The 27,099-nt window shown below is 36.5% G+C and overlaps 1 protein-coding gene across 5 annotated transcripts in view; it reads left to right on the forward strand.

Moving 5' to 3' along the window:
* Positions 1–27,099, forward strand: part of KLF12 (Kruppel like factor 12) — a 512,320-nt gene that overhangs the window by 352,973 nt on the left and 132,248 nt on the right. For all 5 annotated transcript variants that reach the window (XM_037799597.1, XM_037799598.1, XM_037799595.1 and 2 more), the window contains one exon: positions 17,950–18,085. In XM_037799597.1, coding sequence (XP_037655525.1) covers positions 17,950–18,085 — 136 coding nt within the window. The remainder of the gene's footprint in view (positions 1–17,949; positions 18,086–27,099) is intronic.

The following is a 27,099-nucleotide window of genomic DNA, read 5'->3' on the forward strand; positions in this document are numbered from 1 at the left end:
TGAGCTCTATGCTTAAAGAGCCTTAGTTATCTAGAGAATTTGTCAGTATTAAATATCACGACTCTGTATTTCCTCAAATGAGACATCATATTTTTAAGCATCTTAATTTTTTGTCAAAGTTCAAAGTCTATTATACATGAAATTTATACATTAAGAATGTGTATGTGGAGTGTATGAAGTAATTCCTGTTGCTTATTATTAGCACTGGAGTATCATATTATGTATTTCCATTTCTCTAGCATTTTGCTACATTAAAAACAATAGCCCCAAGTTGTAGGTTAACATTTCTAGGTTTAAGGAAATTTTGTCAAAGTGTGGTCCACTGAGTTTCAGAGATTGACATTTGTGTCATTTTTAGACATATCTGGTCCCTACCTGGAGCTATTTTGAGCAGGGAATTTGGTTAGAAAGACATATACAGCAGACACATGGCTGTTCTCTCTTGTTTCATTCTGGTGGTGAATGGACATCTGAGAAACACAGGGGGAAACCACAAAATAAAAATACAGTGAGCATTTGATATTGCTGTTATATTTGTTTTTCCTAGATTAATGAGATCAATAAAATTCTCGGTATTAGCCAATAGCTAATAACCATTATAACGTTACAATTTGAGAATTATCCTAGTATAAATAGCAGATGTTCAGAAATGCCTTCTTCAAATGTGGAAAATAAATTCCTTGTGCTGTGTGGTTGGTTATAAAGAGTAGCTTCATAGTGAGATCAACATTTTCCACTTTGTGTTTCTATTTCTCCTCAGAGCCCCATATTTTATCATTTTCTGTGTTCTTGTAGCTCTCCTACTCCTCTTATTAGCTTGTCAAATGGTAAAATATCTTGTATGCTGTCTAAACTTTATTGGTAGATTTTCATGAGCTGTGGTAGCAGGTGTTTTCCAGCACATTCCTGAGGTCATGGCTCTCAGGGAGCACACTCCACGCATCCTCTAGCAAATCCGCGCTACCTGAGGGACACTGCCTCGTGGCATTATCATGCCCATTGCCATAATCTACAGTAATCAAGATAGTGTAGCTTCCAACTATGTGTTTTATTACCTCGTTATCCACCTTGCAACCAGTACAGCTATTAATAGGCCAGTTTTCTTCCTTAACTAAATGAGGTGATTTTTTATGTTAATCACCTCCTTAAATGTTAAGTTCCTTAAACATCATAAAAATAAACCCCTTGTCAACTATCACTTAAACTAGTTTTAACTATACAATTTTGTCTGAACTGATAAAAATGAAAGATTACAATTTTTTGTTTCCAAGTCTAAATAAGCCACTGAACGCTGTTTTACCCAGTGTTGTGCTTTGTGTTTTTAATTGTGGTGAAGATTGAGAATGGAATCAAGTTTAATAATAGTAGAGTATACCACCGCAGACTCAGACTCTTTTTGTTAACAGTATTTATTTATTCTATACCTTCTTCCAGAAATATCAGGAAATATCAGTCATGTGACTGCTACTCAACCAGTAGGTAGTTTATTTAGAGAGGCCTTGCATATTTGTCAGTTTGGGATGCAGTGGCCATCTGTTACCTGGGCATATTAGAATCTGCTCAAAGAAAAGCTTTAGTATGCCTTGTTTCTGCATGTATATATAAATACAAACACACATATCCATATATATATTTATATAAAAGTAATACCACTTAGAAACTGTGGCACTTTATAAACTAAATCAAATTGGTTGATTTGTTATGAACTTCTTGAATTTTATTTGCTGTTATACCATTTAAATGGGAAAAAGTCTTCATATTTATTAAACAAATATGGTGATTTTTGCCCCATTTATTTTCTTTCCTGCTCTCGTATTCATTTATCATATCTAAATAAAACTTGAACTGCCAGATTCAAAAATTAAGAATTCTTAAGAATTTTTTTAATTCCGCCCCCCATTTTTTTAACCTTTTTCCTTATCCAGGAATTATCCCATATATTCTTCCCCATTGACTTATTCATCTGATTAACATACTTTTTTACTTTCAATAAATGTGTAATACGCAGTTGGTGCCCCTAAGAAACTTACAGTCAGAGGATAAAACAGACAGAGAATCACAGTGGGACAAGTTCTCTAACGCAGGTAAAATGTCTCCACAGAGATTTATCACAAAGGAAGGAGCGCTAAATTCATTGGTTGGGGAGGGGGTAGTTATGTCAGAAGGGTGTTTCTTGGAGGAAGAATTAATTGAGTAGATAGATAGGTATGTATGGCTCAAATGAAGGTTGTTTATAAGAAACAGAAATGAGGCTCAAGAGGTAGTCGTGGATACAGTTATCACAGGCTGTGTATGCCAAGCTAAGGAGTTTGTATATTTACTGAATACTACAGGGACTCAGGAAAGCTTGTAAATAGGTGGGAGTGACATAGTGACATTCAGATCTGTGGATGAAGGACTGACTACATTGAAAATGGAGAAAGGGAGACAAGCAAGGAAGCTATTTCAGGAGGCTGCGTGAGAGCTCCTGAGGGTTGTACAGAAGCACTGTGAGTAAATCTTCAAGGCAGAACTTACTGCCCATTTGGATGTGGGGGATAAAGGAAAAGACAAATTTAGGATAACTCCAGAGTTTCTTGTTTTGGCAACTGTATCGTGTTGAGAAAGTTCAATGGGAGAAAAAATGAATTGTAAGACTTTACTGATGTTTTCACCCAGAAAATAACACAGAGTGAAAAAGTTGATGAAAACATGAAAGGAAGGTTGAGATACATGGATTAAGGTGCTCCAAAATATACCTAAAAGGGTTTTTATAAGATAAGAATAGGTATAATTAAATATTCAAATTAAATATTGACACAGTTTTCAAAGAGGAAATATCTGAGAATTTTGAAAAATTAAGGTAAGTCATGAATATTTGATTATAGAATAAGTAAAACTAAATCTACATCTAGACACATAGCAGTAAAATTGTCAATAAAAGAAATCTCAAAAGCCTGTCTACAAAGGAATTAAAGAATGACAAACTGTCAGCAACAACAAATGCCAGAAAGCAGTGCAGTAGTATTTTCAAAGGGCTGAGGAAATCCTAGAATTCTCCACAGCTAAAGTAAAATTCAATTTATGACCAAAAAAAATTTGCGACATATATTGACTAAAAGTTTACCTCCCACCCACATTTGCTGAAAGAACTACTAATGGATATATATTTGCAGGAAGAAAATGAACCTTAAAAGGATAAATGAGCTTAGAACTTGGTTTAAAAATATAGACAGATATCTGAATAGAGAGAGAAATTTTAATCAACTCTTGATAATAACACATGAACCAAAATTCTAGACAATATGGAAGAGAGAAGATAGTATTCAATGAGTGTTATTGCATGCTAAATCCTTATTATGTTTGGGAGGAGAATTGGTAGATTGAATAACTTGAAACTTTAAAAGATTTTAAATCTGGCAGTAAAATGTTTTATAACAAAATGGGGAAATAGAGATATTTATAGAGTGTAAATTGATTCAACATTTTGGGAGGTAGTTTGGCAATATCTAGTAAAATTGATGATATACATATCCTGTAATTTCCAGTGTATTTTAAGAAATTTCATCATCATTTGTAATAGTGGATATTGTGAATAAGTTAATTTTCCATTACTATGAGAACAGATAAATAATGGCAGACTATACAAAATGGAATACTGTACAGCAATTTAAATAAAAGATCACAAATCTCAAAAGTTTAATGTTAAGTGACAAAAGCAAATTTTAGAATATGATAGCATATGTACTGTTTTTAAAAGAACAAAATCATATAGATATTATTCATTGATACATGTGGTTAAAGCATAAAAACATGAATGGGAAGGAGATACCTTTTCAGGATACTGTGAAGAGAGGAATGAAGTAAGAATTTAAAAAATACAAGGAGGTTTCAAATATTTGTCATATTTTATTTTTTTAATGATATGAAGAAATATAGCAAAATATCAGTTTTTTAAATTTGAAATGAGGATAAATAGATGGTCATATGTATGCTTGAAATTTCTTAGAAGTGACTTTAAATAAAATCTATAAGTAATTTAACTTAAATTTATAAGCATGTTATTTGGAGAGCAAGTACTAGAATATAAGTTAAATAACTCTTCCCATTTTATCTTTTAGATCAAGAACAGTTGGATGTGAGAGACAAATGGGCAGAAACAATTTTCAGAACTTGGGGTGGTTGAAGGAGAAAGAGGAATACAAATATTATAGAATTGATTTGGCCCTTGACATCCTATTTAATTGATAGTCAAAATACAGTGGGCACATAGAAAGATTATCTACTCTTGGAATAGCCAGTAAACTCGGGTGAATTGTAATCATCCACTGTGCCTCGCTGATTTCATCTTGGCCTTAGGGACAGCAGATTCTTAGTGTTGAGGAGACTTGACAGCTTTAGTCAAAGAAATCAGGCTAGATGATGTTCAGAATGCACATACTGAATTTAGATGTCATTGGTTTTTACCAATCAAAAAATATGCATTTTTCTTACTATATTCAAAGAAAACCACATAAAACATGTAACACCTAAACATACCGACTTCAAGCACCACACAGTCTACCAGATTGTAATTGTTTGCATTTTGCAAATGAGGAAGGTAATTTTAGTCATACATGTTTAGAAAACTGAAATCCCTAGTAGCTGTTGTTATAATCTTCTTCAGAAACGATCTCTTCTCACAAAAACAAGATGGACTTCCACAAGAAGTTGACATAACCCCAGTTTAGACAGGAAAAAAAGAAGACCAATGAGTACCTTCTCTGCACTATTCTGGTTTAGTATATATCATAGCCGTGTTCTCAAAACACACTTGTGCCACCTGACCTCCTCTAGGCAAGATAACAGCTTTGACTTTGTTCTTCAAGAGTCCTTTCTGGAGGCAGCACCACACGGCTGGGTGGGTTCCTTTCCTAAACATGTATGTGACCTGAGTCATGGGGCTCAGGAAAGGGTCTGTCCAAACATGCCCCAATATAGTGGTCGTACCCAAGGCCAAGGAAGTCCGTAACTCCCTTGACAGATGACAAGGACCTTACCAGCTTTCTGAGACCAGATAATTTATGATCTCAAGGGGTCTATTAGCAAAGTATTAAAATAACTTTGCTTTTTAACAAGCAAATAAACCAACACCAACAACAAAAACAGAATATATGCTTCCTATGGATTGGTGGAAGCTAATAGAAATGTTCCTCCTAATAAAAGATTACCAAACATAGAATTGATGTGGAAAACACTTCTGATTCAGTTTTATGAAGCAAAATAATTTTTTTTTCTCTTTGGAGTTTACATAAAGTGAGAAAGTAAACAAAGCACATCCTTCAACCTACATTGAAGGAAAGGGAAAAAAATCTAACAGTGCCGCCTTTTTGGCTCAAGGACACGTACAAGTCATTTTTGGATAGCTGTGTACCCTAGGATCCAGAAAATGAACAGTCAGTGCTTACTTTGCCCTCAAAATGAAAAATCACTTTCAGTGATTTTAACACAGTAGAACTGGCATTTGCATATATAACTTTGAAGATTTCTACTTTTCACAAGTATCTTCAAAAGTCTGTTATTTAGTTCAGCAGGGCTGCTATGACAAATACCACACACATTGGCTTAAACAAAGGAAACTGATTGACTCATGGTTTGGAGGCTCCAAGTTCAACAAGAAGGTATCAGCAGAACATGTTTTTTCCAAAGTCAGTAGCATTCTGGTGGTGGCTCAGTCTCTGTCTCCACCACCTAGTAATCCATCTCTTTCTGTCTCTTTTTCTTGCTTTTCTACTTTTTTCAATTCAGCAATATTGGATTAAAGCCCACCCTCATTCACTTTGGCCTCACATTAACTAATAACATCATCGAATGTCCTATTTATAAATGGGTTCACACCCACAGGACTGGAAGTTAGGACCTGAACATGTCTCTTTGTGGGGAAAATGATCCAATCCCCCAACATTTGTGTATGTGTGTGTGTGTATTTATGTATTTATGTATATTTTGCCAAGTTGCAAGTTAGACTCATACACCCTGGGAGTTGTTCAATGAGTGAACCTGCACCACTGCAGCACTCTTTTCAATGGAGCCTTGTGTTCTCTGCTTATAGCCCACATGATAACTCTTGTGAAATGTTGGAGAGAGAGGGAGAGAGAGAGAAATAATTAGCAATCAAATGAAAAAGAAAACTTTCATAAAATTTAAAAAAATGTAATGTGAGGAAATGCACAAGAAATCTATAACTCTTGATGGAAAGTTACAGGAAGGAGGGACAACACAGGTATAAATAATTCACAAATTCAAGGATTTTTAATGGTTGTAGAATATTATCAAGGGTCTGATGTATTTCTAAGAGGACTACCTAAATCACTATTACATATCAGGACTTAATTTTAATCTAGCAGGTTTTAAATATAGTTGAAAGATGAGGCTCTGAGGAGACATTAATTGATGAAGGGTCGGGGGGGCAGCATGACTGATTCTGAATGTGCCACAATAGTTCTGAGTACCAACTTTTTCTTTTTTGACTTGTAAACTAATGAAGATCCTTTCCCAAGTAAGTCATTTACATGCCGACTGACTTTACATAGCATAGTTGATATAGAAGCTGAACTATTTAGTTCAAGGTAGATTTTCTCCCACTTCTAAGTATTTTTTATGCCTCAAGTACCTATTACCAGGACCATGATTCAATGGTACATAAAATTTGTTATAGCAGGTCTCAGTCTTTCTTGAAAGATTCAATTCTACCAGTCCATGAACCAGAAAAAGCAGAGAGAGCAAAAAAAATGAACTAAGTGAAATACAAATGGTTTAAAAAAAAAAAGTTCATGTATTAATCCCTAAAATCTCTGTGTGAATTACACATGAAAATGAGTTTGGTGATCTTACTATTCCCCGTATATACACTCCACAGAAATCACTTTATTATTAAGTATTTTAAATCTTCTCTGCTAAATGTAAATTCAGTTTTGAATAAATCAGTGGGAACTGGTTGGTTTGGGTTTTTTGGACTACACTGACAAAACGGAAAGGTAATGGGACATAGTGGTGCACTGATATCTCAGAATTCCCCTGGGGTTCAGGGCTTCTGGCAGACTCGAGAGTTATAGTGTAAAAGCCCACTTATTAATGGACGTTATGAACTCTTTTTAATCTCAAAAGTCCTTTGTACTCAAAGACATACTTTCAGTGAATATAAGACAGTTGTGAATCTGTGTTCATTTATATTTAATAGGAAAAATAGTTTGTCATTCTTTGGAAACATGAAACTCAATAGCTGTTATAATCTTGAACATATTAATTTTTAAAGTATATTTTAAATGATGAAAATCCTTCATTGCAAAGTTCAAGCAGTAACCCATGTGATACAAATGATAGGTATGTTGAGGTATTTAAAATGATTTCCTGAAAGGAAAGGAAAACCTGTTAGATGTAAATTAGCTAAAAAGTGAATAAATTAATGAGCATTTTCATTTCCCATGTTATACCATGGCATGTTCAAACCAAAAATATAATTATCTAAGACTTTACTGAGTAATAGAAATTTAATGATTGTTACATTCCCTCTACAAATGTTAATAATAGAATGTAAGTCACATTTTAAAGTGAAAATATGAAACTTTTATGATTTTTTTGAAGAATCTCGTGCCAACCAGGAACCACTGGGATCATTTTAATAGAGACCTGCCCTTATTACCACCATCGTTGTCAGTAAATGCTACATTTTACTATGTACAAGGGAGCATAATCAACATGGTTTGGGGGGATGTAAATAAATACATGCTTAAGTATAATTCAAGATGGAATGTGCAAAAGTCCCATAGAAATATGTATACATATATATATAGAGAGAAATATATGTATATATATGAAATCATATGGGTGCTTTTTTTAAAAAGGAGAGGTTGCATTTAGTTAGAGAATCAAGGGAAAGTTCATGAAGAAGGCATCATTCTGTAGGAAGGACAGATTTGTTATTGGCAGAGTTGTGAGTGGAAGGGAATAGCAAAAAACAGCTGGCTTAAGGGGGTGGGAGATAAGATGTGTAACAGTTTCACGTATACAGATGAGTTGTGGGGTGGTTGTAGAGGGTTGTCTGGTCAAGCTGAAATGGTTGAACCTTATTTGGTAGGTGGTAGGGAAAACTCAAGACTCAAGTAAGGGATGTTTGAGGAGCCCTGTGTTATTCATTGTCTGGGGAAATGGCTATGTGTGATTAATGTATATAGCAGTACTTTGAGGCAGTTCACTGACAGGCAGTGTGAAAAGAAAGGGCTCCAAAAAAATTCTGATTGTAAACACAATAGCATTCAGTAGCTGATTAACGACGGGGACAAATGAAATGAATAAGTTTTAAACCTGCATGACCAGGAAAATGATGAGCTTATCAGTAGAGACTTGAAAACTAGGAGGAAGAAGAGGACTTAACTTGGGAATGACTTTTGAACCTGCAGGTGGAGCAGTAGTAGGTAGAATGCTGGAAATACGTGATTGGAGTTTAATGGAGAGTTTAGAGTGGGAACATGGATTTGGTATGCATCCCCTCTGAGACAGTAATGGAAATTGTGGAAATTCTGGAATTGTATGGGATTGGTTATAAGCTCACCGATAAAGAGAGGCAGTAGGAAGAAGCAGACCGTGAAACCTAGGAAGAACTAGGATAGAGAAACTAACTTTTAGGTGGATGAGGAAAGAGGAGGTGAAAAAGAATACAGCAGTTTAGTTAATCAGAGAGATGGACCAAAGAGAATTCAGTCATATATAGCAGTCAGCAAAGGCTTTCTCTAAAGAGCCAGATAGTATTTTAGACTTGCTGAACCACTCACAATTGTCTGTGACGGTGACACAACTGTGCCGCTGTAGCGTAAAAGCAGCCAGAGACAACATGAATGGCCATGGGAGAATAAAACTTTATTTACACAAACAGTGGCAAGGCCCACAGCTAAGGGAGTAGAGGCTAAGGGAGTAGAGGCTGAAAAAGCAAAGGGATTACAACAGTCTTGAAAGCTGTAGAGAGGTCCGGTGGCATTATAACTGAGACCTGAACCTTGAACTAGCGAATTATAAGGACATTCGAAGGTTATTTTTTAACACAATAGAAGCAGAAGGCATTATGCTGTCAAGTGTGCATGTAGGAATTAGAAAAATGAATAAATTGCATATTTGCACAGTACCAAACATCCCAGAATTTAAATAATTGATTGAGTTCTAAAATCTTCATTTAGGGTTATACAGAGTTACTACTCTGTAGGGCAGACAGCCTCTTGAAAAGTAGCAAAAGTAAAGGAAGTAAGAAAGCAGGGCATAGTCCAGTCATCAGTAAGTAGACTAGAACCTTAGAGAGCCAGTGCTAATCTTGGAGTTCACTGTACTTTGATTCAAGCATATGCTTTATTTACTCACAGTGTTTTGCTTATGACATGCCTAGATATGCCTGCAAAATAAGCCAGAAAGAGATAACATTTAACAGGGATAAAGTAAGCTTCCTCATTTGGCTTCAGAATATCCGTTATACAAATAATATTACAAAGGGCATGCTTCATAGCTCTTTATGTAATAAAGTCTTGATTTTTAATTGATTACTACATGTGCAAACAGCATGAGGCAACTGAAGGAAAAAAAGCTAGTGCAGTTTTTTAGACAACATTAATATTAATGTCCTTGATGCTTCCCACATGTATCTCTCCAGCTGAATTTCTCCCTGTGCTCCAGGATCATATGGTCAGGGTGATCCTTATAAAATGACATAATTCAGATCATATCACTCAAAAGTTTCCAATGGCTCCCCACCTCCACCCCACTCCCAGCAAAAGTCAAAATGCTTACATTGGCCTCCCAAGACCTTCCATACTTTCCATGCCTTCCTCTCTTTGTCCTTATATCCTCCTGTCTGCCTCTCTCTGCTCTCATCCTCTTTTCTCTCCCTGTCTTAGCTCTGGCTGTCTTTGTCAGTTTGCAGGTCTTCAGGCACATTAAGCACATTCCCAACCTCTGGACTTTTTACTTAATATTTGCTCTGCCTGGAATGTCCCCCATCCCCCCAGAAATCTGCAAGTCGCCCTCACTCAATTCTGTCAGGTTCTTGCTCACATGTCATGTTCTCCATGAGGCCTTTCCTGGCCACCATCTCTAAAAGTGCCCCCCTGCCTCTCAGCAGCCCCTGCCCACCTTCCCTGCTTTATTTTTGCCCATAGCACCTATTATCTGATGTAGTGTATTTTTTTTTTTTTTTTTTTTTTTTGTATTTGTTTGTTTTATCTGTCTGTCCCCAATGCAAAAGCAGGAATTTTTATCTGTGTTGTTCACTGCTCTATCTCAGCACCCAGAAGAGTGCTTGGAACCTAGTAGGTACCTTACAAATATCTGTTGATTTAATACACCAGTGAATATTTGGATCAAGAGAAGTAACGGTTTTATATATTATCCAATATATATTCTGCCTCTATAGTGTTATCTTCAGGTTAGGTACATTTAAAAAGAAAACTACCTACTTTGAATAGTCTAAGAGATGGTGAAGGACATAGAAGCAATGTTGGGACAGTTAAAGAAGCTCTAAATTTACTCCTGGGGTAAAACATACTTGTCCTACTTGCCAGGGCTGCTGCTATGACAAATACCACACAATGGGTTGGCTTACACCACAGGAATTTATTTTCTCAGTTTCAAAGGCCAGAAGTCCCAGATCAAGGCCTCACAAAGTCTGCAGCATTCCCATACTGCCTTGCCGCAATCCTTGGGGTTCCTGGCTTTCCACTCTGTCTCCATCACATGACAATTTGTCTCATTCTCTGGCTTCTCTGGCTTCTGACCCCTACTGGCTTCTGACACGTGTCCACTTTCCTTTGCTTATGCTTACTTCAGCCATATTGGACTAGAATACGCCCTCATTTAGTTTGGCCACAACTTCATCAATAATAGCATCCTCAAAGGTCCCGTTTATAAATGGGTTCACACCTGCAGGGCTTGGGTTAGGACTTGAACAACATGCCTTTTGCTGGGAACTTGTCTCAATCCCTGACAATGAGTACTACTACTACTAATACTACCGAGTGCCAGTGCTTTGTATATGTTGTCTCATTTACTCCTCACAACAACTAGAGCAAGGGAGTAAACTGAGGATTAGTGGTGTGAAATCAACTGCCCAAGGTCAGAGAACAGCAAATAATGGAACCAGAATTCACACCCTTGCTCTCTTGAGTCAAGAGCTGAACATTTTTCTTAGCCCTTCAGAAACTCTGGTACTCCTTTTCAGAGTAGTCTTGCTGTTCCGGTTTGCTAATGCTGCTGTTTTGCAAAACACCAGAAATGGATTGGCTTTTATAAAGGGGGTTTATTTGCTTACAAAGTTACAGTCTTAAGGCCATAATAGTGTCCAAGCTAAGTCATCAACAGTAGTGTACTTTCACTGAAGGATGGCCAATGGCGTCTGGAAAACCTCTGTTAGCTGAGAAGGCATGTGGCTGGCGTCTGCTGATCCCAGGTTGTATTCCAGCTCCACGCTCAGCTCCTGTGTGTCCTTCAAAATATCTCTCTTGGCTGCAGCCCCTCCTTCTGTCTGTGAACACGTTTATAGGACTCCAGTAATTCAATTAAGACCCACCCTGAATGGGTGGGGTAACACCTCCATGGAAATTATCCAATCAAAAGTCTCACCCACAGTTGATTGCATCACATCTCCATGGAAACACTCAATCAAAGGGTTCCAACCTAATCAACACTAATACATCTTCCCCCACAAGATTGCATCAAAGAACATGGCATTTTGGGGGACATAATACATCTAAATTGGCACACTTGCATACAATGTATTGGAGGAGGACTTTTCTACTCTTTGATGCTAAGAATTTTCCCTCCCCTCCCACCCTAGTCATTCCCACATTGCTCTCCTTTCTAGTAAAAACAGCAGATCTCCTGGAAGCCCAGTTTTCTTTAACTGGGGCAGGTCTCAGTCTTGGAAGGGTGAACATTTAGGGCATCTGCAGGTCACCGGCAGCCTGTCACTGGTTGAGAGAGGGAGAAAAGAGCCCTCAGCACTGCTCCCCCTGGCCCGCCCAGCCACCTCTCCTCCCTTCCATGTGTGGGAGCCACTCTCCTCCAGGTCCCTGGGTGAGATGAAGGGGATTCAGTATCTCCTTCTGTGATCTATGCTTTTTAGGAAACATTAATTTGTATGTTTTAGCATATGTTCGTAGATTGTTGTATTGTACACATTGAATATGGTGACTTATGGAAAAACTTGCTTTAAGAGTAGCTGAATGGACCAGTTGATCTGTAAGGAAGTTAGAAGAACTTTTAATCTTTTGGCAGTGCTGAAGTGGGGGTGAGGTGAGAACAGGCATTGTTGTCACTGTGTCTTTCTGTCCACTATTATATGGTGGTTGTGGGTTGGGGAGGAGAAGGGAGAATGAAGTTTCAATTTCTCATCTGAGTTGAAGGAGAGCCAATGATATGAGATACAGCTTTGGGTAACCAGCTACCTGGGAGGACCCACCAATGTAAACTTTCTACCAAGTATGAGCTTGGAAGAAAGGATAGAAAAGCTTCATTCCCATGAGCAGTAATGCCAACCAAATGTCCCCTTCCAATGGAAGAACCTGCCTGAGAAGGAAGGGTGATGGATCCAAGGAAGATCCCTCTAAAGCCAAAATACCTGTAAAGACATTTTAGAATAATTTTGATTGAAAAGTTAATAATGTTGGATACTGTATATAGCTTTTATTTTCTGTTTTATATACTAATAATCCACTTAAATTTGTCGGTATTTATATGACTAAGGCAAGATTGCCTCCTGGGAGGAATAGGAAGGAATGTGATGAGTTGACTATAACTGTAGCTGTCCTTTGTCCACATCATTGCTAGGAAGTCTCAAGAAGGAGCTGGGGGGACAACGTGGTACAATGGTGATCTTATTGTTGCATAACACATTCCCCAAAACATGGTAGTTTAAAATAGCAACCATGTTATTTGTTCACACTTCTGTGGGTCAAAATTGGGGTGGGTTTAGCTGGGCAGTTCTCATGCTGGTCCACCTGAGGTCACAGTCATCTGGTGGCTGGAATGTGGCTGGTTGGTCTAAAACGGCGCACTCACATGCCTGGCAATTGGGGCTGGCTGCCAGCTTGAGCAGCAGGTTTCTTATACACTCTCTTGGACTTCTTCACATGGTGGCCAGGTTCCAAAAACAGCAAGAGAGAAGAAAACCCCAATGTGCAAGTGCTTTTCAAGCTTTTGCTTGCATCACTTTTGCTAATGTCATCCCACTGGTCACATCAAGTCATATAGTCAAGCCCAGTCATTGTCAGAAACAACCACACAGGGCCTGGATACAGGGAGGCATAATTCATCAGGGACGTTTACAGTAGCCCTCTACCATTGATGGGAATTTCAAAGTCAAAGAAAATTGGTTCAACTTCATGTAACGAGGTTCCACTCTTCCCAGGGATTTTTTTTAATTAAATTCAGTTTTATTGAGATATATTCACATACCATACAGTCATCCGTTGTGTACAGTCAGCTGTTCACAGTACCATCATATAGTTATGCATTCATCACCCCAATCTATTTTGAACATTTTCTGTATACCGGAAGAATCAGAATAAGAATAAAAAATAAAAGTAAAAAAGAACACCCAAATCATCCCTCCCATCTCACCCTATTTTTCATTTATTTTTTGTCCCCATTTTTCTACTCATCCATTCATACACTGGATAAAAGGGTGTATGATCCACAAGGTTTTCGCAGTCACACTGTCACCCCTTGTAAGCTACATTGTTATACAGTTGTTTTCAAAAGTTCAGGCTACTGGACTGGAGTTTGGTAGTTTCAGGTATTTACTTCTGGCTATTCCAGTACCATAAAACCCAAAAAGTGTTATCTGTATAGTGCATAAGAATATCCACCAGAGTGACCTCTCGACTCCATTTGAAATCTCTCAGCCACTGAAACTTCACTTCATTTCATTTCACATCCCCTCTTAGTCAAGAAGATGTTCTCAATCCCACACTTCTGGGTCCAGATTCATCCCCAGGAGCCATATCCTGCATTGCCGGGGAGATTTACACCTCTGGGAGTCAGGACCCACGTAGGGGGGAGGGCAGTTAGATCACCTGCTGAGGTGGCTTAGCTAGAGAGAGAGGGCCACATCTGAGCAACAAAGAGGCACTCAGGGGGAGACTGTTAGTCACAATTATAAGCAGGTTTAGCCTCTCCTTTGCAGTGATGAGCTTTATAATGCCAATACTTCCACATCCTCCCCCAACTCCTCAGGGGGGCCCTGCATGTATATTTTTATTCTCTGCCGAAGTTACTTTGGGGATGTGTTGCTATTTCTCTCTAACCTATACAAGCCTACCATCTCTCACTTCCTATTCAGAGTGCCATGTAATTGTGGTGTTTGACAAACTGACTGTAGAAGTTACACTGTTTAGAAAAGATAGATCCTGCTCCAAATGAACATTTCTTGCCTTGGTATCACATGGAAGTTGAAGTTTTAACACACAGTCAGTTTCAACCTTTCCCCTTTGGCCTGATTTGCCCTAGTCTTAACCAGATCTGCTTCATTCATATCTCTAATTGAAGTCTGGGCTTCTTTCAGCTTTTCTTTTTTTTTAACAGTTGCTGTATGCGCTAATACTGACATTTATATCTGCCGAGCTCTAGCTCCGAGTTTCAGGTGTCACACAGTTCCCGGGGATTTTGTCGCACCAGTGAAGCTCACACATTGCTCCAGAACACCCCTAACTCAGAGAAATGACACCTCTACCAGCAAGGAGCTGGGTTAAGCAAAACTGATCCCTTTTTCATTGCAAAGGAACAAATCTCACATGTTTATAAATCATTTACTGCTGTCATTTTTAGGGAAGTAGATATATTATTGGTCTAATGCTCAGGTAACTTTTCCATTGTCTGTGCATGGACACCCTAGAAAATCAGTTCTTCCTTTTTTAAATGAACTGAGAAACTCAAAGACTAATGGAGGTTAAGTAGGGTATACATCCCTATTCTGCATTTAATAAAAATAGATTAGAATTATGCAAGTATGTAGATAAGATAATCATCTGACCCAATCAGCAATGCAGATTTTTTAAAGCCTTTCTAATTACTTCCTCAGCTTGGCTGAAGGTATGGATAAAAAGTTTCCCAGTGTGATGGTAGCAGATGTATTTCATAATATTTATTGAAAATATTGGAAAGAAATCCTCAATTATGATGTTCCTGAAAAGTACATCAAAAAAGATACCATATTTAACATATTTTAAGCTTTCATTAAGATATAAACATCAGACATAATTTAAATGATCATATGACAACTCTCACATCAATTATTTGGAATCTTTCATAGAACTAGACTTTGACTTTCAGAGCCAGTTTGCTTATCGGTTAACTGCCTAAAACTTCCTTGAGTTGTATTACTTGCCTCTAAAAGCACTAGTTGTCTTGGACAAAATGGGACCACCGGAATATTCTCTTTTCTTTGCTTATTTGCTAAATTGGCATCTTGGCAAATGGGTCTTAGTGCATTATGTTTCAACATCTTTAAATGTTAAATTGTTGACATTTATAGGCATATGTAACACCACACAATATGTGACTTGGAAGCCTAAATATGTCTGATACTCATTTTCTTGGCTGAATTTAAGTAGTTATGAATGGTTGTTAAATGAATCATTGGCCAACAGCAGAGCCCAAAAAGAAACTATCTATGAATTCCTGGGTGAAATGCCTATATTCTTTCTCGGTCCTCTGCTACTTTGAGTGTTGGTTGTTCATCTTTCCCTTCTATTCTTTGAGCTGCTGAATAACTTTCAGTACATTCCTTTTATGTAGGTTAGCCAGAGCCAGCTTCTGATGCCCGTAGCCAAAATGAATCTTAAATGATGATTCCTTCAGGACCATTGGCGTGACTGAATCCTGTAGTAGCTCTCTGTTACCAGATATTGGTGAAACTGGTCATTTTGCCCTACAAAAAGTTTCTCCAACATCCCTTTTCTAGGGAATCTTCTCTAGAAATCAAAAAGAAAAGTCTTTTTGCCCATCCCCAGAAGTGTAGTACACAGAAAACATTAAGAACTATTAATGAATGTCATTGCATGATGCCTGACATTTGAGGAATGTATGCTGTAATTTAAGGAGTAATGAGTGCAGAGTCACATGAAAGTGAACAGTTTTATTTGATGACAAGAGCAGATGGATAATCCACTAGATGATTTAATTCCTTTGTTAGTGATTTCAAAACTAGACCATACTTATACAATTGAAAGTCATTAAGATGTCCCACCTCTGTATGTCCAAAGTCTTAAATCTCTAGATCAGAGTTTCTCAGTCTCATTAGTATTTACGTTTTTTATGAGTTAAATCTTTGTTATGCGGACTGCCCTGCATATTGTAGGATGTTGAGCAGTGTCCTTGGCCTCTACCTACTAGGTGCCAGTAGCCCTCCCACCCCAGTTGTGAAAAGCAAAAATGTCTCCAGACATTTCCAGGTGTCTTTTGAGGAGCAAGTTCCCTCAGTTGAGAACTGCTACTTAAGATTGTTTGGATTCTTTTCTCTTTAATTTAACTAACATTTCCTAGCACTTCCCATTGTGCAAAGCACATTCTGGTGTGTTTATATTTATAGGCAGAATGAATGTCAAAATACTAGCACATACTAGATTCAATAGATATAAGTTCCTTCCTACCCCAGTTTAGTTAGAAATATGTTGAGACTCTCTAGATATAGTGTTCCAGCCATTTAGTAAACATTAGATAGAATCATAAGAAATTTCCGTTTTGTGGGTTAAGGAATTCTCAAATATTAGCATTTCCATGTGGTTCTCTACCTAATATGTGATGCATAGTAACAAGAAAATGATTTGAGGAAAAAAAATGAAATTGTAGATGTACCCAAATATCATTGTAACCATAGTTTTAAGTGCATTTTACTTTCTTTGCAAGCAGTGGAGGTTCTAGAAATCTTCTACAGACAGATGTGAAGAACAGCAGTCTGGTTGGATCTGGGTGGACTTGAAGCCACATATTTTTAACAGTCCTGTTGCATAGCTAGTGCAGTACTTTTAATTTAGAAGGTGTGCTTATTTTGTGCTTGAATTGAGGCCTTTTGGAGTTTCTGAGCTGTGGTTGCTAAAGGTGTTCACCGAGAGGAGATATAGAGTGGAGGAGGCAGAAATGAAATCATAGTTCTTAAAAAGATGCGTTAACATATTAAATGTTGATGGTAATCTTCTCACGTGAAAGGATCTGATGCTCCCCGTCAGTAGGGGTCAGACCTTTGGACTGTTTCCTGCTTTGGCGAGTTTACAGTGGTAAGAGTATCATCTGGAAATGCCTTTTAAACAGCATAATTAGGTTGGAGAGGAAGAACGTTTTCTGGCACATATAAACAGATATTTAAAATTTTACTATTTCTGTCATTTTTATAAATGTGCTCAAATCTCCCCTTAGATGAGTGATGAACTGCAAGGCAATGATTCACTGAAGTATGAAAAGTACCTAAAACTTAATTTTCATCATTTAAACCTTATTCTTTTTAAAACTTAATGTGAGAGCTGTAAGTAAATAATCTCTCCTCTCCTTCATGCTATCTGCCATCCAAGGAAAGTGCTAACGAGCAATGAAATAGCCAGAGTTCTGGCAGCAGGAGCAAGGAGGAGGAGGAAGCCAGAGGGCTGAACAGTAATTCATGAGTGACATAATCAGTTTCTGACTACTCTGGAGTTGGTAATATTGTGGATTTTATAGTTTCTATTCTCTAATCATACCCTGAAACTCTTGAAGGCCAATGTAGGTTTTGTAAATCAAATGAACAAAGGAAAAACGTCAGTGTTACTAGTATATAAAATACATAGCTTTCACTAATTCCTGTGATTTCTAGAAAATTCGTCTGTGTGATTTACACAGAGATGTTCCGTACTTGATGTTGGTCCAGGACAAGGTTAACTTTCTGCACACTAATTTTAATTCATTATATATGCCTTTTTTCCCCAGCACAAATGGACCCCCGAGGCCTATCTCCCAGACAGAGTAAAAGTGACAGTGATGATGATGACCTGCCAAATGTGACCTTAGATAGCGTTAATGAAACTGGATCTACGGCCCTTTCCATAGCCAGAGCAGTACAAGAGTAAGTATCACATTTCAGGGTGAAATGAGAATTGCCAAGGTGTTCAATGGATAATGGAAGCAGCAGCATCTCTTGTTCCCCAGACGTGTCATCCTAGCTCTGACCTGGCTCACACATCAGCATCTTTCCATTTAGCTGCTCTTGGGGAGAAGACTAGGGAAGAGAATGGAGTGTTTTCAGTAGTTGGAAATCTGTGTTTTGATTAGAAACAAGACCTCTATACGTCTTTTCTAATAACTCCTGCACCTTTCTCCTTAACTGAAAAAAATACTGTTCTTTTGAATGTCAGTGTCCAGTTACCCATCATCATCATTGTTCTTCATATACAGCAGCCAAGCAAAATAAAATGTGCCAAGAGTCATTATCTTGTTTTGATGAGAAACTAAAGAATAGCTTTTTTGAAAATTAAAATTTGGAAGATAATATATTAACACTGAAATATAGGAAGGTATATACAGTTTATAAAGGGATCTTTTCTCTCACCTTGTATCTGGACTATGGGGTCAGTTTATGGCCCTTGTTCATTGAAATTGGCTGCTTGTCCATCATTGTTAACTGTGTATCTAAAATCGAACCTATGGCTAGTTCATGCATGTTTTTTCTCTGTAGTAATATTTAATAACATAATCTTAAAGAAGTAGAGGAGTTAAATAGCCATCATTGCTGGCATACATGCTAATTAATAGTTTGCTAAAAATGATCTTAGTTTCCTCCCATATATTAATTCCTTTTTCCCAAATACTGATTAAGTACCTACCTTGTTTCATGAATTAGGCCTTGAAATAAAATATATATATACACACATTGGTGTAAAGTATGTATATGTGTGTGTGTATATATAAAATGAATGTTATATAGATGTCTATGTATCTGTATATTTATGTACATATAAAGATAATTATATATATATATATATATATATATATAAATCAGAGGAAATAGAATATAGTTGATCTAAAATGAAAAATTTGGAGCCTGAGAGATCTGGGTTCAAATTCACATTCAAACTTAATAGCTGTGTGAGTTCTGGCAAGTTAACCACTCTCAGATGTTTCTTCATCCATAAAGAAGAAAATAAGGATGTTTACCTTACAGGACTATTATGAAGATTTGATGCAGTTGCAAGCTGTAAAAAAGCAAATTTCAGAGTTGTTGGCAAATAGAACGCATTTAGTTAATGATAGAATTAGTATTATTAGTTGTAGTGGTAATCGTATAATAGTATAAGCATATGACAACTAGAAAATACAAATATGGAAAATAGCTTTATTCTAATTTTACAAATGAAGACACTGAGGATCAAAGATGTTAAATGACTTGTCCAAAGTTATACAATAAACAGTAACAAGACATAAAGTTTAGGACTTCCAACTCCAAAAACAGATCTTTTTCTAAAAATGCACGTAATAGCTATTACCAATAATAGGCTTCCACTTGAACACTTATAAAAACATTTTTTTCTCTCATTTGCTCAAGTAACTGGCTTGTAGTGATGTATTTTCTCCAAAGTCATTGTTTAGTTGAGCCAGGATAGACAGTGAACCAAAGAGGTTGCTGAAGTTGTATTTAAAATGGCAGCATGTGAGTCGCTTCATCCTGATTCACATTGATCTGCACTGTGACCACAGTGTACTGTGGGCTTAAGATCTAGGATTCTATTTCCCCATCTGTAAAATTAGGCTAAATGATGATACATTTCAATTCTGAGATGAGTAAATAAGTTCCATAAAAACTTGAGTCACATTTTCCTGCATCATTATAATAAATATATCATTTTTGAACATGTGTTTATAGATACATGTATGTTTCAAGTTGATCTTTAAAGTTTGGGACTATGATTACTAAAATCTAAATTATGCTCTTTTTGGAGTTTATATAGAAAATGATGATATTGACTTCCTAAACAAACATAAACACTTGTGCTTTTAATATTATATGATTATAACATAATAGTGTGTTTTAACGTGATTCAATTCAGTAGCAACGTCAGAAATCGACGCTTCATTTGCAAAATACTTTTCTGTTTGCTTCACGTGCACATTTCAAACCACACCATATTGTATACGTGTGCCTATGCCTGTCTGTTACTATTACAAAAGTTGCATGTGCTTCTTGGGAAATGCCGGATTCATTATTCATGTAAGTGTTTTCATTAAACGATTAATAAAGAATACATTGAGCTGTCACCTAGGAAGTCCTAAAATGGCAGGGCCTATCAATAGTTAATAAACCATAACTCAAGACGAGGTGTGTGTGTAAGCATTGGGAAGTGCTGAGACACTGTTAGGTGAAGCATAAAGAATGTTCTTCAGAGACCTCTCAAATTTAGGTATATTTCAAAAACTAGATCAATATATTGAGGAAAATTTTATTCTGAGACATATAAAATATAATTCCTGTTAGAGAATTAAAAAAAAATCCTGTACCTATGTTTACACAAAGTTAATTTTCATTACTTGACTTTCTGCTCTTCTCTTACTTTCTCTTAATTCATATCGTTGTGTCACTATTAATTTTCTTTCCTCTTTTTCTGCTTGCCTTTATATCTTGATTGTTTCTTGTTAACTCAAAAGTTGTCAAAAAATAAACAAATATTCCAGTATAATAGTATCACTAAAATAATACTTTAAATAATAAAAGGATAAAACATCACCTTGGCATATAAAGGATGAGAGAATTCCAAGATTGCTCTCTGGTCCATCTCTTTATCTCTTGCACTTGCAGAGCCTTCCTAAGAGGGTTAGGTTGAGAAGGTGGTCTTCAGGGAGAGGGATGATGAAACATAAGGTTTATGTACAATAGAGGTAGCACATTTTAAAAGCCCTGGGCCACAAGTAAACATTTGTCTTTACAATCAAAGCCAAAAAGAGACATGTTCTAAGAACGGTTCAAAGGCTCACCTCTTATTTCATTGGCCACCAAGGGAATGTCAGTAAAAAGGAGGGTTCAGCTGAGAAAGGGAAAGGATATTAACAGAGATGAGGCTGGAGAGGGTCTCTCTTGTCTTAGGCCAGCTCTGTTTTCTGTGGACCTTTGATAACAGGATGCTGAGCAGTGGGATGAAGACTTCCATCTGAAGGTCTTATTTCTCCTGTCTTCAAGTTCCCAGCCCTGCCTCATGCAATAACCATCATAGTTTGGATTTTCAATTTGGTGACCTACTTTACTGACATTAGTATGTTTATTTAATATGCTGGCAAATATTAAATACCTAGTTGCATGAATTTTATTGGATTTTAAACTGGAAATTTTCTTTTTTACAATCTTGGATTTTAAAAAATGTTTCCTTAAGATGTGATATGCAGAAGTTGCCTGCCAAAATTGTATCCCCACCCCCAATTATTCAGATATACTTGTCTTTAAATAAAAAAAGAACAATGCCTGGTGACTGAAGTAGCATACCAAGCCACATCTATTTAAATAGATTTATCTAGTGAGCTACTGAAATATGTTTGAGCCAATCCAGGCAACCATTTCACTGATTCACTCAATTTCGAGCTTGGCTTCAGTGACTTGAGATAAATTGAAAGAACTGGTCACAGAGAGGCCCATAAACCCATGGGACTAATGCTCCCTTTTCTTATTTCAATTGTATAGGATCTGTCTGAGCCAGAAATCATGTATTCAGTAATTCTGACAAAGCCAACCTCTAACAATTCATAGAACATCTGTTTTATTTTGGTCTGTTGTTTTTTTTTTAATTCCCCTGATGGTAAAATAGGGTCATTACCCTTAATAACTTGACAAACATAATTATGAAATAAGTGTTCAGAGAAAAAGAGGTGAAGGCACATGATTAAAACAAATTATTATAATTAACTCCAGCCCTAGCCAAAATAATGATGTTTTTTAAATAGGTAAAGGTTGGTTTCCTTGCCCAGAGTCTTATTTCTGTTCCCCCTTCTCTTTTTTTCCCTCCAATTCCAAACATTCATAATCCTGATTTGTTGATGTGAGTAGAATAAAGTTCCTTCAAATTAAAGTGTAAATATATAATAATGTCTGAAGAGGGCCCTCACCCTATTTTACCAAGAGCAAACCTTCAGCTAAAGGAATAATGATCTAGATATTATGATTTCAGTAAGAGTGAAGTGGGGAAAGGGAGGGTAGAGAGTGGGGGAAGTGATGAAAATAGATGCTAAGGAGATATGCCTTGAGTTTCCAATGTCCTTTCAGAAGTGGTGAATGCTCATTCTTTTGAACTCACACCATATGTGAGTAATCTAATTTCTCTGAGCTTGATTGTAAGCAACATAAATTAGTAGCTTAGTAAATTTTTGCTCTGACAAGCATCTATGATATTTGCACCTGTTCAAATGATACTTTTTAAAAATGTTTCATTGACAATGACATTCAACTAATAAAAACACTTCACTGTCTTCCTCCCCGTTTTTATTATATGGCTCATGTGACCTGCCCCTCTTCTTAAAAACAATTTGTCAATTGCTGGAAATGAAGGATGTTATCTTTCATACATTTTCACTTCATTCCTCATTGAAAGAACATATATGGCAACAATTAGATATTCTGTTGCTTCCTTCAGATTTCTTTTGTTGCTAGCTCAAAAGTCATGGTTCTTAATTTAGAAAAGTGCATATAATGATAAAACAGAAATCTTGTGGGTTTTTTTTTTTAAACTTTTGTTGTTGTAAACTTCTTGAATAGTTAATACTTCTCCCTGTTCTTCTTAATCTCTTGAAGTACAGTTGTGTTCTCTTCTAAATTGCAGTAGAGAACAGTACTAGAGCTAAGGAGGAAAGGGAAAACGCAAGAACTGCTATGAAGTGTCTGCATTTTGGCAGTCTATGTCTAACACGTTCTGTGTAGTATCTACTTAGTTCTGCCTGTGATCCTATTTTTATTCTACAGATAAAGAAACTGAGGCCCCAGGAGAGGTTTACTCTATCCCTGGAGGTCCCACAGCTGGTAATTTGCAGAGCTCATATTCAAACCCAAGTATGTCCAATTACAAACCCACATTCCTTTATGAAGGCAGTTCCTATTTTTATGTTGTGGCTTTAAAATCTCTAAACCATAGCTATCTAAAATTAGCATAGTTATTTGAGTCTTGAACCCCAGCCTGAATACAGCTTGCTTGAAATAATTTCAAACTTTCTAATCTCCAAACCCACTGTTAATTTAAATATAATCTGATTTATGGGGAAATAATTCTCTCAGATACATTCTCAGAAATATAAAAAAGGGTATTCAGCTTTTGTAAATCACTTTATATTGAAATGGGAAGTAAAAAAATAAAGATATATTAGACTGCTGTTTAGATAAACTTTTGTATTATTTTATTTAAAGATATTGCTGGGCAAAATACGGTTTCAGGTATGTTTCAGTATAAAATATAAATATAAATATAAAAAGTATAAAATATATATATATACACATACATATAATCCTTTTTAGCATCGTTTTCTGTCTGTAAAAAGAAAAGTTTGTCCAAGGATTGAAGTGGGTCTGTGTCATTTTATTTTGTACCCTCTGACCCCTTGGCTGAAATGGGTGCTGCTGATGGATTAAATTTGGGAGCCATTCACTCTTGCCAGGTTGCTCATTTTGTGAAGAAGGGCAGAAAATGCTGCTGATTTACTGTAAATTAACACAGATAAAACCTGAAGTGTATGCTTAGTCTTCATTAGCTCTCTAGTCTTCCAAGCCTAAAAAAAAAGGAAAATCAAAATGTGGTGATCACTTAATAACTCAGTCTTTGGGTATCTAAGAGCAACATGGAGGCCATATGCCCACACGTTGTCCCTTTTATGTGCTTTGGTGGGACATTGTTGGCCATCCTTTAAATTAAAAGAAGCATGATAACCAAGTTTGGCCAATAATTTAAAATTTGTAATGCTTCTTGAATTAGCAAATTAAAGCATGTATTCATTCATCATTTAGTGCTGTGCTGTATGTATACTGGAGATAAAGTGTGAATGCCTTGTAGTTCCTGACCATGAGGAATTCAGAATTAGAGAATTATGGGACGATAGAGCATTATGGGATGGGGGTGCATAAATTCATAATGACCAGTGCATAAGTGAGTGAGAAGGGTATGTGGGAGATGCTGCTGCTTGGAGAGTTAGGTGGGGACTGATCAGGATAGACAATGGGGAATCATTGATGGGTTTTAAGCAGGAAATGCCATGAGCAACTTTGTGTTTTACAGATACCAATTTTGAAGGAAGCTGGTGTGGTTGTGCAGGTTGAGCACTCTGCATCCTGAGGGGTGCCATTTGCATCATCATGTATATGAATGTCCACAACCTCACATTTGGACACAGGAGCTTGTTGTACAAAGTGGGAGGTGGGGAGGGGTGAGCAGACAATAAAAAGCTATAATTGAAATATTAGTAAGGTTGAGAAGAGCAGTACCAAGAGAAATACAGATTGATTGTAAAAGATGACAGATAATCGAATGAGATTCTAATTTAGTGTTGCCTCTTAAAAGGGAACAGTCTATTTTCAGGGCTTCTCAAATGCTACTACCTCTGTAAAGCTGCTTCTCCAAGTCATTCCAACCCCAGACAAGACACTTAGTTGCTCCTGTAGCCTTTCCCACATATTTCTCTTCTCACCTGTCTCACTCTGTCTCAGTTAGGTAAATAAATAGAGTCAGGCACACACACACATACACACACACACATGACTCTACAATATGTTGAGCTACTCTGAGGGCAGATAACACATCCTAGCCTTCTTTGTATTTCTGGGGCTGGCGAGTGCTTAAACAGGCACTGTTCTTAAACACTAGAACAGCACTGAATAAAACAGACAAAAATCTCTCATCGTGAAGTGCCTATTTCTGGTGGGGGGAGACAGATAATAAACATAATTTTATAATTACATCTCTGAAGGAGGTAAGGGCTATGGAGGTAAGGGAAGCAGGAGGGTGGGGGCTGGGCAGTGAGGAGGTGGAAGGTAGGGGTTGCCATTGCATGTGAGACATCGAGAAAAAGAGCTCTCTGATAAATTAATGTTTGAGGAGAGACCTAAAGAGATGTGAAGTCAAGCCACAGGAATATTTGAAGGAAGAACATACCAGGCTAAAGGAATAACAGATGCAAAGGCCCTGACGCAGGAGCATTCTTGAATGAATGAATGAATGAATGAGAAAACTCACTGACCAACTAGAGAACATTTAAATGTATAATCCTTTAATTTTACAGAAGAAGCTGAACTCCGTAAAAGCCAGTTGATCATTCCAGCATCACATCCCTAGGGAGGGGAAGTCAGGACTGAATCTCTTCATTTACTGCTCATCCTTTTCCCCTCTATGCTATTATAAAAATTCTCTTTTTCCAAGTGAGTCAGCAAATATTTGTTTAACCCACCCGCCCCACCCCTGCCGCCAAATCATAAAAAACAATTTTTTTCTTTCAAAATGTTTGTCTACTTTGTGTGTCTTTTGGCCTGAGTACTTTAAATCTAGTATACATACAAGCATTTCTTCTTTTAAGAAATATTTGAAACATTAAAAAAAAAAAAAGCAGGGGTCCATATTAACGTGAATGTTATTATTGGTTGTGGTTACAATTTATGTTTCTTTCTAAGTGATTTAATAATGAATAAATTATCCCCCAGTGAGTCAAAAATATCTATTATCCTAGGATGTTTTATATATATTATTACTTTATCTTGCAATAGCTAAGTACTTTTTTCCCCAAAATGTTGCACATTTAGTTTCTATTGAGAGCTTATCCTCATAATATTATTTGCATGAATCTTTCTGATCATTAAAATTATCATCTGTGAAAGGCTACTATATAGATGTTGCTGTTTTGATTGCGATTTATATCTCTCATCTCTGTAATGAGCACTTTACATTCTATGCATAATGCTAAATGACCATCTAGGTTTTTTTTCTAACACCATTTTCTGACATAATATAGATATAAATAGATTTATGTTTAGCCCCCTTAACCATTTAGAAATTATTGTGTTAATTGAGTGTTGATTTATTTATTAAACTGTCATGCCTAATTCTGGGGTGAGTTTATTACTTCGATCAGTTTAAAAATAGATAGAAATCAGGCTTCTTAAAACCAAAGCTTTGTTTTTTATTTTTTAATATGGGATTCCAAAATTACATTATAGATACAATTGATACAATTGTATAGATACAGTTGATGAGCCACTTTTATTTGATAGTGGTTATATATTTTTGCAACTTGTAAATTATGTTTAAAATTTTTTTATATTAATTTTTTAAATGACTCAAATTTTAAAGTATAATGGTACTTCATGTAGTCATACAATATACTCCAAACCAATAGCAGGTATTAATTTACTTTCAGTTGCACAACGTACTTATCCATGTGAAAACTTCTCTTTTCTTGCTGTATGTTCTACCTATAATCACATTGCAAATTTATGTACACCATTTTTATTTCTCATATACTTAATAGGTGTAACCAATGAGTATTGGTAGTCATTTCTCATGCATTTTTGATGTGTGTTGACATAGATACTCAATGATAATGTTGAAATATTAATATTTCATAAAAGTTCCCATAACCATTCATCACTGTTTCATTTATTAATATAGTCAGTAAGTACACATAATATAGAAAAATACTGTAATGTATTTGAAAGTAACCAATTCATCAGAATATAATCTCCTCTAGTCTCAATCAAATGCTCCAAATACTTGCCTTTCTTATTGCTCTCCATGGGTTGTAGCCATCGTATTGTAATTTTCCTTTACTTTATGGCACTTTCCCACATGCTTGAATCTCATTAAATACATTTACTTACATGCATCAAATGAAAGTAAACAATTGACGGATATATTTTTATGGAGAACCTGCTGCTTTATAAAAGGTCTGATACAGGTAGAAAAGGTAACTTAGATAAGGATGAATCTTAACAAGTTGTCATTTTACCATAGCCATCTCTGATGATATTTGCCCTATACTTTCGTAGTCACAATCAGATACCTGAGGGTCATGACCCTGTTGAAAGCTACTAATGCGCCATGCACTATGGCTTATCCTAAAATTAAATCCCAAAGC

The sequence above is a fragment of the Choloepus didactylus genome, chromosome 12 (assembly GCF_015220235.1).
Source record: "Choloepus didactylus isolate mChoDid1 chromosome 12, mChoDid1.pri, whole genome shotgun sequence".
Classification (NCBI taxonomy): domain Eukaryota; kingdom Metazoa; phylum Chordata; class Mammalia; order Pilosa; family Megalonychidae; genus Choloepus; species Choloepus didactylus.